Source organism: Myripristis murdjan, chromosome 9 (assembly GCF_902150065.1).
Source record: "Myripristis murdjan chromosome 9, fMyrMur1.1, whole genome shotgun sequence".
Taxonomy (NCBI): Eukaryota; Metazoa; Chordata; class Actinopteri; order Holocentriformes; family Holocentridae; genus Myripristis; species Myripristis murdjan.
The window spans coordinates 23,841,331-23,853,508 of NC_043988.1; the positions used below are offsets into that span (position 1 = coordinate 23,841,331).

The 12,178-nt window shown below is 40.7% G+C and overlaps 1 protein-coding gene across 2 annotated transcripts in view; it reads right to left on the reverse strand.

Moving 5' to 3' along the window:
- Nucleotides 1-12,178, reverse strand: part of fbxl17 (F-box and leucine-rich repeat protein 17) — a 245,206-nt gene that overhangs the window by 164,210 nt on the left and 68,818 nt on the right. The window contains exon 7 of one of the 2 annotated variants that reach the window (XM_030060351.1): nt 2,551-2,658. The exons of the other annotated variant lie outside the window; for it this stretch is intronic. Within the exon in view, the coding sequence (XP_029916211.1) occupies nt 2,551-2,658 (108 nt within the window). The remainder of the gene's footprint in view (nt 1-2,550; nt 2,659-12,178) is intronic. 2 annotated transcript variants of the gene reach the window in all.

Here is a 12,178-nt window from a genome sequence, read left to right on the forward strand (position 1 = left end):
TAGCAGGTAAAAAAAATTATCACCCCGCCCATCTGATATGCCTGGTGTATTTTCGGGGTTAGTTTTACTCTGTTGCTAATTTGACAGTTGTTTTAATGACACACTTATCGAAAAATGTAACAAAAGGCCACATGTCATGACCAGCCAAATATTTGTCATAAAAATACATTTCAGCCCCTAAATGCTTGTACTGTTTGTGCTGTTTGAGTTAGGATCAGTTCAGAAAGAGGCAGAGAGCTTATTTTCCACTAGCAGGTCTTACTCTTTCAGATTCCACAAACAACCACAAACAATCCTGAAATGTCCAAACAAGATAATGATTTATCAAACTGTGCATGACGGCAACTATTGAGTTGTGCTGTACATCACACAGAAACCCTTACGTCTCCGTGGGTGTGAAACACTGCAGGGCTATTACAAGTGCATTAAAGTCACAGCTTTACAGTTTCTCCAGCGACCATCTCCATTGAACTTCGCCATGGGTGGCCTATTTCAACCAGCAGCACACTTGATTATAAAAAATACATTTTCAATTGATTTCCTCCTACCTAATTTTTGAGAAGTCGGTATAAAAAAGACTATCAATCTGAAATGAGTGTGTCATATGCGAGAAGTTAATAAAAGTAATGGATTTTTTTTTTTTTTTTTTGCTGATTGCAGAGTGGAGAAAGATTGTCAGTGAGCGAGAGAGAGAGAGAGAGGGAGAGAGAGAGCAAGCAAGGAAGAGAAGAGGTGTGTGGGAGGGGAAAAAAGCTTGAGTGCAATAATCGAACAAGAGAGGCACGCCACAGCCCTGGATCACATAGAGGTCCACGGAGTCATCAGAAATGCAACGATTCTAAACGCGAGAATATGATTTTCAATAGACGCTGGATGGGACCAAGTGGGAATATATGAGAGGAGGAATCAGCTGCTAAACGAGATAATTACTGTCAGGGATTAGAAAGAAAGGAACAGGAAGAGACACAGACAGAAATGAATCACAAATGCTGAAATTAAGGCTGGCTGGCGAAAGAGAGAGAGAGAGAGAGAGAGAGGCTTGACACAGACAAAGACAGAATTATGATTTGATTCTCAATCTGCAAGACGAGAGTCTGGTCAACAGATTAGCCTCAAAAAAATCTAGGTCTCCTCATGATTTCTACTCATCAGTCGCCTACCACTTTCATTTATGATGACGGCACCCAGCCAACCAACTTGAAACTGTCGCAAAATTCACATGTTTTCAGCTAGGATCAAACTGCACAAAAAAAAATAGTAGCAGAATTATGAGTTCACTTACCTAAACGTCTCAAAACTTCACCTTGGTTAATATAGTAATAAATAATAATGAAGTGTGCTAGATATAGAGTGTGTACGGGTGCGTGTGTGTGTGTGTGCGTGTGTATGTGCGTGTGTGTGTGTCCACCTCCAGGTATGCTAATGCTGTTATGACTGGCTGGCTTCATTACAGTCTGTCTACAACAGCGTGGCCAAGGTCAGTGGAGGCTGCAGAGATGATAGGGGGCCAAAACCACCAGCACAAATTAATCTGCTGTTTAATCTAATAATGCACTGCAGCATCGGGTGTCTCAGTCCTATTAACACAACTGTAATTGCATTTGAGGAGGAAGGAGTGTGTGCAGGCCCACAAGTGTACGATCACACCCATGTGTGCACACACGAACATCAAACACAGGCACAAATCGAACTGCACAAAAGCACGGACATGCAAGGGCACGAATACACACGCATGGACTCTTTCTGTCCTCCATTACACACACACACACACACACACACACACAGATTCCAGATTGATATCGTGTTGAGGAAAGGAAAAAGGAAAAAGAAAGATAACGCATTTCCTGGTCAATTCAATTTGAGCAATTGCCATGTGAGCGCCTGCGTGTGCGTGTGTGTCCATGTTTATGTGGCGTGGTACATCTTTAACCATGGAGCCCTGCTCATTAACATGGTAATATCCAAACAGCAGGGTGTAGTCAGAACAGCAGCGTATTATTAGGATTCATCTCATTAGGCTTTCATGAGATTTAAAAGTTAACACACAGTAACTTCAACACCAAGTTTGAGATAAAACACACAGGGAGGCTGAGTTTGCTTCAAGAAAGTTATATTTTCCCCTGGAGATAATGCATGACGACAGCAACATGGAGAGGCAGCCTTTAATGCCTATTATAACAGGATTAGGACAAAAACAAATGAAAATAAAATAACCTTCGGTCACTCAAAAACTCTCGTTGACATTTACCAATACAAATAATTGCTGCAAAAATACTTTTGAATGAAATAACCTTCCATATATGAAAGGTGTCCTTTAAAAACAACGGTACCTTTAATGTATTGTTAGTAAACAACACAATGTGTATTGATCAAGGGTCACAGGCAAGCAAAAAGAATAACACTCATCCAGAAATGCACAGGGATAAAGGTAAAAAAAAAAAAAACATTAAGCAGTATCTGTAATTTCTGTTTCAGACTTGTGATGTGCATATATTTACAAGACAACAAGAGAAAGCTGAGCATGTAAACCATGTTGTGTGTGCAACTCACCCCAGTAAGATGGATGACCCCCTGGGAAGTGACAGGGCATCCCATGAAGCCAACAAACTGCAACTCAGGACAATGCTCTGCAACTGCTCGCACTGACCGATCAGTCACCTGCGGAGGAGAGGAGAGGGGAGGAGAGGAGAGGAGAGGAAAAAAGTCAGATACATAATAAATGATCTCTTTGATATCTTCATGGTTAAAGTAGTTGGAATTACATTGGTGAAATGGCATTTTTTCCCTTCAAAGCACCCATTTAATTTCATTCATGCACTCTATATAAAAAGGTCAACCTGTGACATTCAAGGGTATTTATAAAGATGGCAATCTGAAAGACTTACAAAATGCTCATACATACTTAGCACACTTCAAGGCACACACACGTGCGCACACACACACACATACACACAATGCACCCACATTCAAACAGTCTCACACCTTAAGCTTAACTAAGCCATAACACATTTCCATTATTTTGTCAAAGCTTTATTTCGCCTCCGTTTTTCTTTGCAAATAAAAATTGAAAAGCATTCCCCTGAGCGACCCCGAAGCATATTTTGCAAATGAGTATTTAATTCACAGCCAAAAGAGGAAGACCAATCATACTGAACTTGAACATTAAATACTACAAGTTTAATAGTAACTTTCAAAAACATTTTTGAACTTGAGCCCAATTTGCTGAAGATACAGTGTGTTTTTGTATTGTATTGTAGCCCTCTTCCCTACTGGCCCTTCATTTGTCCGCCATCGCAGTCTCTCTGACACCGTGTCAACACTCCACACTGCTCTATTCTAATTTGAAATTCCCACCAGAATGACCGGACGTACTACAGCAGAGAGACAGACAAACAAGGACAGAGAAAGTCAGCTAGACAGAGATGGAGAATCACAGAGAAGAAGCGAGAGGGGGAGAATGAAAGCAGGAGGCACTGGGTGGAGTGTGTCGGCCAGGCAGCGTGGGCATCGGATGATGATGGATGCACCATTCCCCATCATTCACCCAGCCGTCGACTAAAAGCTCATAATGGATCAGAGATCAATAGAGAAGCAGAACATTTCCACCAGCTTCCACTGTAGTCATCAATATGGGTATCGATAGCGACTTCAGCTCCCTCACCACATCACTCACACAGCTCACTCAACACTCCGACAATATGGTGGGGATTGTTTGTCCTCTCTGTGGGCTTGCTCAGTGCTATCTCAAACTCTTCATCAATCACAGAGACAATAAGACGAGGGTGGAAGAGAGAGAAAGAGAGAGGATTGACTCTATACTGTGATTAACTGGGAAAACAGAGGAAAACAAACATCAAAGAACAGGGAGAAAAACAAACTTCGCTTTTTCTCGGCATCCTTGTCAACATCTTTAGTGTTGCTTTCTGAAAGCCCCAAAAAGCACAGCAAGCAAAAATCGACATTAGAGTGCGCACGTAAAGCACACAGCTAAAATGCTCATTAAGTTATCAGGGTCTCACTCAAACACTCAGACTTAATGCTTATCGGCTTCAGTGTATTTGAAAGAATATTAGCAAGTGCAATTATGTGATTACACCAAAAAGTTGGTAATTTAAGAAATACCACAAAATAGGGGGTGCAGTTATACTGAATATCAGCAGACCTGTGATTCAGTCGTAGGAACAAGGCTCCATCATGGCATTCGGTTTAAGAGCACAACCTTGATTGTGGTATTGCTTTTATACAACAGTTCTACAAACAACGTCATTCATCAAGTAACAGTAACAAGACACAACAGATAATGATTTCCTCATTAGTTGCGTCAGAAATGAAGCAGCTAAATTGAACACAAACGGTTTCCCGACCACCAGTTAGAAAGTTGCCTGCAGGTCTCCATCGTAGTATCTGCTCATGCTACTTTATTGCCCTGAAAATTGCCCATAACCAAAATTAAAACCTCAGTCTGGAAAGAGGCACTGCCAGTAAACAGTGGGGGCAAAAAAATGAAGAGAGCAGCCACTGGTATCCAAACTTCTGCCCTCCCACAGGTCGTCTTCTGGCCACCATTCACAAATTAACTCAAGCCTGAAATCATAACAGTAACTATCATGCCGCTGATTTTGCCAACTGCAATTGGCTGATCTTTGGTGCCAAGTGATGTAGACCTCCTGTAAGGCTTTGCACTGGTTTGGGTCTGGTGTTCAATTACACTTTAAAAGGGATGAGAATATAACATGCGATTTCTCATTAAAATTGATTTTATATTCTTGTCATCATTGGGTGTAAAAATCAGAATGAAACTGATCAAATCTGAGGTCCTTTCTAGGCAGAGGAAGGCTTATCAGCTGATTTCTCCTGGCTCAATAGAGAGCGGTTTTGCTGAGGATTAAAAGCTACTTTCACACATAATAGTAGTGGCAGTCCATTAAAAACACAACCTTTTTTCCCACCTGTCCATTTGATTGACAGCTTTCAGCTGAACCTGCTATTCTCCACTAGGCTCATCAAACGATAACAAGTGGCAGCACTGTAAATCTCCAGCACAGCACACCAATTTTGTCATGTGCCACTATACCAATTTACAATTTAACCAAGGCTTAATTTACCAATGAAAATCTGCATCATAATAGTTGGGGCAAGCAAAGCACTTTTATCTTCTGGATGGAGCTAAGCCCCCTTTAGACTCTGATGACACTAGCCATGACTTTCTCACATCAACTCAACAACAACTCTTCAAAATATTCGTTTTAGCAACTGAGCTCTTCTGCAACATTCACTGTAAAAGCATTTGCTAACATATTGTTGCAGCACTAGTAGTACCCACAGCTACCGTTCAGACAAGCATCCACAACGGAAATAAGTAACTGGATTTTATTGTGTTATCCTTGATATATCTTCTATCTTCTTAAATCTAAATGGAATATAACCAGCCACTATCTATTCCAAAGTGACATGTCAAATGAAAAACCTCAACTAAACTCAACTGAGTGTTTTTTGTTTTGTTTAGTTTTTTCGCTTTTCTTGACAGTTTACAGGCTCCATTAAGATTGTGACAATATTGTTATACCCTGCCAGGTGAACTAATGCCCATGCAGCTCTCCTGTACTGTACTACCTCTACCTCACTGTAGAAAATGCAGCCCCCTAAAGCTCTATTTTAATTTAGTTATTGACTTTCAGTCACTCTCAAAAATTGGTGGATAAAAGACAGGACTCAGATAAGAATAAGAAATCCAAGTTTTTAACGAGGTCCTCTATTCCTTGAAGGCTGTTTAGTTTGAGGGTGTTTAGTGGCATGACATTTGCAGTAAATTTATACTTTGGAACCAATTTTGTTTTTAAGATTTGCATACTACATACCTCAGGGATAATGCACCATTATAGTTAGAAAAAAATATATTGAACATGATTTGGACTTAATCGGTGATGCTTTTTTTATTCACGTTCGCACAAGACCTTTGAGAGAGATAAGATTTCTGTACAAAAGCCCAGTTTGGTTTTTGGAATTGTTTTTAGCTCTGGCAAGGGCTTAAAGCTGAATGTTATGAGACCTTTATCTAAATTTCTCTTTCAGGGATCGCTTTCAAACAGATGTTGGAGGTTGCTTTAACAACTAAATATATATACTTTTTTTTTTTTTTTTTTACCTCATGACTGAACGAGGATGAGCCCCACAGCATGTCAAGCTCACTACCTGTAGTTAACCTGCAGTTCTTTAATAAAAACTTCAGGGTAACAGGTATCAACTGCCTTATTCTTAAGGTGAACACTGGTTTGGAAATCAAAGACAAGTGATCGAGTTCAAAGGCTGAAACATCCTGTTGTTTAAGAGGCAGTATTTCAAGAAGCATTAAATAGTACCATGTTAACTTTTCCTACTTCACACAGCAGATGCACGTATGCAGGCACACAGTTGCTTTCTATGAAACTAAACTAAAAACTGTCTATAAAAAAAAAAAATCTCTTTTTTCCCTTTAACCTATCACCTCTCCACCACAAATGGCAATTATATGGACACCAGAAATATTTGGTACATCTGTTTTCTCGCTGCTGTGGCTTTTATCGTTTTACTAAACTTATAGTTGCTTTTGATCAAGCAATTTAAGCGGAGTACAATCTAGTCATTACACTTTTTTTGGAATTTAACTGTTACTGCAGATCACCTGGATACCAGGGTCAGCTAATCACAAATATCAAATAAAAAGATAAAAAGAGTGGCGCAAGCACACAAGATGCCACTTCTTTCAAAGACTGGGTAGATTAAGTGATGGACAAATACTTTGCCCTCATTCAATAAGTACTTCTGTGATGCCCTTGAGCAAGGCACTTCAATGAAAGTGAAGTATGGCATTGCTGAAAAACAACATAAGTGCTCGATACTCTTTCACTGAATACGTAAAACTTCAAAAATAGTTAACCTTGAAAAATGTTAGATAAATAAATACATAATTAAATAAACACAAACCCACGTTATTCTAGTGTCCATGAAGAGTTAGCCAGCAGGGATGCACAATTTCTATTAAAAAATAAAAAAGTGTGTGTGTGAGTTATGTTTAAGGTCACATGTGCTATTGGTCACCTTGCTCTCAGTTCTGCCGCAGCCTTTAATTTAATGTCATCTCACATTTGTATAACTTCATTTTTCTATCTATTCTTTCACTTTTTTAAAACTATAGAATACTTAGAGGTCAATTTTATGCTGTACAAAAACAAATCAGCATGTTGTTTTAGCATACAGCATCAGTGCAGAAAATATCATAAAGGTATACATGTTCTCTCTCTTTAATATTCTGTTTTGTTTAACCGTAAAGCATTGCATTGCACTGAATTGTGTGAAATGTGCTATAAAGACTCACCAAATCACTGATTGATTAACTGACTGTAGCTTATAGCTTATTATAGAACTTATTATATACCCTCTAAACTCTCATTCTCTTGCTGCTCGGCCATATATAGAGCATTAGCGTCACTCACACCTCAGTCGCTTTCATGGTTCCCTCCTCCTGCCTTACTCTCCCTCGCCCCCAAGGTATACCTTAAAGGTTATCAAGTCGAGGCAGAGCAAGATGGAGAACCCATGAGACGGAGAGGGGAGAACAGAAGATGAATAAAAAGAACGAGGTGGCCATTCATCTTTCACCAGGTCATATACAGTATAGCTCATCTGGGTACAACACCACTTATAACTTCCGTGAAGTTTAAAGGGATGTTTCTCACCTCATCAGCAAGAGGTCACAAGGTTTTTCTGAAGTGCCGAAAGTGCTTAGTGCCAAATAGTTGCTAATGGGAATGTGATTGTGAAACATTTCTGGTTAAATATGATACTAAAATGGGAAGGGAAACAGACAAGCCTAAAATAAAACAACGTTATTCTCGCTTACTCTCCTTAATCCTGTTAAAGGACCCAATCTGATCTCAACAGAATAGATGAGAAAACTTGTGCTGTAGGAAGGGGAAAAAAAAGATGTAGCTCAGCAACACAGATTATCAAGAGGCTGTGACCAACACCTGCGTGCAAGATATTTTTATACAAGACTCATTTTTCACTACACCTGAACTATAGTTTATAGATACTTGAATATATAAGGAGTCCCATCCCACAGTGATTTTTTGGAAGGATAACAAGCTAACAGTACTTGGTTGACAAAATATGACTTTCACAGACAAGGTGCTCTAAATGACAAATGTCAGCATGTTTTTAACCACAAAATGGATGTATGAGGTTGAAACTCCATATCCTCACACATGGTAACATGACATGTATAAGTTCACCAAATACTTTACAGCTTGCAGAGAAGTTTAGTATCAAACATCAAAAGGGAAGCACTGGGCTGAGCAGTCACTTAATCTGGGGCCCATGTTGGGATGAAACTGGGTGTAAGTGAGCAATAAGGGTTGGGAAATGATGGGTTAAAAGGAGCTGTACATCGATATCCAGTTTCGTTTAACAATTAATTTTTTTAACATTAAAATGTATCACCTCTCATCCTGTATCACAGGGTAGAAACACACTGGTGTGACTTCATGAGTGCCTTAATATTTCACTAAAATCAAAAGAAAGTCAGTATCTGAAGCAGGAGTAGGAAAAGCATCCAGCCTCCAGGCTGTATGAGGCCGGCAGGACTGTTTGGATGTGATGGCACCAATGATCTAGACAGCCATTGTTCAAGGGATTGCTTTCAAACAGCAATGTTATCAAAAGAAAATAACATAAAATAGTAAGTAGACTAACACCTCGTCCTTCCACACCGTCCCTTCAGGCTGTATGCCTGTCAGGGTAGGCACGTACATGTCATCATGCACATGCATCATGGTGACAGAAAAGACAAGTACACGCAGAATGTCACACTTCTCAAACGTTTTTTGCTTTTTTTTTTTTTTTTTTTGGTGGTAAAAGTAAAAGGCTAGCCATTGGGCCCAGTTTGTGGGGATGCACTAGCAGTGAAGCAGAAGGCCAATCTTGAGCACCATTACAGCTGGAAGCATGCCAGACTGGATGATCTGCGAGGACAAATGGGTATGAATAAAGTTAATGCTAATCAGCAGAGTTTGTGTGCCCAACAAGCAGCTCTCATAAGACCACACTCTGACAAGAGACTGTGTTATACAGGCAAGTTTTGTGGCGAGTGAGCTAATAGCGAAGAAGCTGAAATTTCATTCAGAGGGTGAATTTGTGAAGGAATGCATCTCATCATCACTACCATCTGACATCAGGTGCCTCACCAAAGAGAGGTAGTTCCAGCCATTGCATTAAGGTTATGATCAAGTTTGACCAATAAAAAGCATGTTAACTGATTTTAATTCTTGTTATTAAGACTAAATTATTAAAACAATTATTGCAATTCATTTTGATTTGATAATTTTGTACAGCCCTTGAGGGATGTTCTAAAAATTTAAATGGTCCTTAATGGGAAACTTTCTCCACCCCTGATGTAAAGCTTATTGAATTCCTACTAATTGAGTTTAGCAACAAATGTTACGTGTCAAAATTAAAGCAGTTTGGACCAATTCCATCAGCTCACTGTAACTACACTGTAGATTCACCTTGGAGTTTTATGTCACACATACTGTTAAAATAAGCAAAAACAGTGGAAATGTTTGGACCCACAGTGCACACATTACCATTCACTGCAGTCAGAGAAGCTACACTAAAGGTGAGACAGGGCTCCCACTCAGAGACACTGATACATATGGAAACTGATCGGCGGGGCCAGGTGGAGACAGAGTAAAGCAGAGAGTGGGTGTCGTTTTGAGTATGAAACTTGAAAAAGGCTCCAGAAGGACCAGCGTGAGCCGAGCAGCTGGCAGGTGAAGGGAGCTGGCCTGAGTTCCCACAACAACATGGCCTCTGCCAAAAAAACATCAAGGAAAACATTTTCAGGTTGACTACCAGCAGAACCAAAAAGCTACACACCGTCATGATCCCTAAATCAGAAACGTCTGGGAGAGAGGCAAACAAATCACAAGAGAGGCCACCTCCAGACAGTCTTTCATACCGGTGTGCACACAACAAGTGTGTGTGTCTGTGTGAGTGTTTGCCTCAGTGCATGCACACAAACACATGCTTGTATATGAGTGTGTGAGCACAAAAAAGACAAGGAGAAGAAGACAGTGAGAGAGAAAAAAGTTTCAGGTCTACAGTAACTCTGCAGGTGAGAGGGGAGACAGAGGGGGGAAAAAACTAATAGAGAAGGGCAGGAGGGTATATACCGTGTGTGTGCATGTATGTGTGTGTGTGTGTGTGTGTGTGTCAATATGTGTGTGCGGGCATGCATTTGTGTCTGTGAGTAAGACCAGATGGGTTTGTAACTAAGGTTTGTCTCCAACCCACAAACACAAAACCCGTCCCAAATTTCTCTTTGCTTTTCCGTCCAACCCCCCTCCTCCTCTCCTTCACTCTTTCATGGACTTTGATTTAAAAACATGAAAAGAGCCGTGGCGGGCCTTTGGAGAAGAAGTGGCTAGCCAAGAGAGGCCTTAAACCTTTTTAGAAGGGATTTGGTTTAATGGTCTCCGAGTAAAGGAGGTAAGGAAAGCAAGAAGTGGGCTGGAATGGTGGAAATGCTGCAGTCATAAAGATAGCCTTTGTGTGTGTGTGTGTGTGTGTGTGTGTGTGTGTGTGTGTGTGTTAAAGAGCTGGAAGGTGGTTGTTGAGAAAGTGCTGTGATAGCAAAAATGGGTAATGCTAATGTGTGTGTGTGTGTGTGTGTGTGTGTGTGTGTGTGCGTCTGTCTGGCGGTCTGTCTGTCTGTCTTTACAAAACACTGGGGCAGCACCCAGGGGGCAGTTCTGGTCCGATGAGGGCATTTAAGCCTGTCAATATCATCTTTCAAAAGAGGGAGACTCACAAAGTATTGAATAGATACTCCATCAAACGTGCAGACACAAAGGAGGAAAAACGACAGAATGACCACACCACAGACCCCCGTCCGCCGTCCCTCCTCCCTCTCCTCCCTCTCTCCTCCCTCTCCTCCTGACACCCCACATCCCTCCCACTTCCAAAAACCAACCGGCCGTCCCTCACTAACACAACCACAGCAAGAACATACCCTCACTCACCATTAATTCTCTTCTCTCTGTCGCTCTCTTTTCCCTTATTCATATTTCACCCTCAAACACACGCACGCACACACACACGCACGCACACACACAAATACACAGGTGGGTGAGCTGCTTGGTCCACAGTGCTTCATCAGTGAGAAAAATGGCAGGGAGTGTGTTGAGGGCAGGCGCATGGTTATTTGTCTACTTTAGAGTCGAGGACTCTCTCTTCTGTTAACAACACACGCACTCAGACACACCCACACAAAATGATCAACCAGACACACACACACACACAAGCACATATTCCACAAAAATGCCCACTCTTTCTCTGCAGAAAAAGAGGAAAACTCAGGCAATTGATCTTTAAACTTTCTTTCTTTCAGTGCAGATCAGAGTTAATCGGATGGTTGTTAGGGATGCCCCAACAATCGATACTTGGGTACCAAGTCAATACCGAGATTTTTGTTAACGATATAATACTAATGATTTTAGTAATGGTAGCATCGATGCAACTTGATCCCTCATTCTATACAGCATTAAAGATAGCATTAAACTGTGTGTCTTAATAACGGAGACACTTACAGTTGCAGCCATGGTTACAGGACTGCAAATGAAAATGAGAGCACACACTCACACCACTGTATTTATTGTTACAGAAGGACATTTCATACAAATCCTCTAATCTGAAATGAGCATTTTGTTGGGGAGCTTTTGTTTTCTACTTGAAGGTAGCAGACGGATGTTGCACTTGTAACTCAGTGTTATACTCAAGTAGCTTACACTTGAAACACAACGTTTCTGTTAAATTGTTAATGTTTATACAAAGTTTTAAAGTAAAGCAGTAAGTGCAGAATGGGATTTATGTTTTGGGCCGGGATATTAGATGATATATTGAGAATCTTGGAATGTTAGTGTTTTTGGTATCAGCTATCAAATTCAAGAATCATGACAGCCCAAGCAGCTGCATAAATAAATCTCAACGTATTAGCAAAACGTTTTTGAGGTTCAATCAGTGGCATCATTTGAACGGTCGGCATCTTTTCGCGACAATAATGAGGTGATTCAGGAAAAAGTGCTCTGATCACAGCAATGCCCACCTCTTCAAGAGTGACGTGAACACCAAAGAGTCTGGGTAG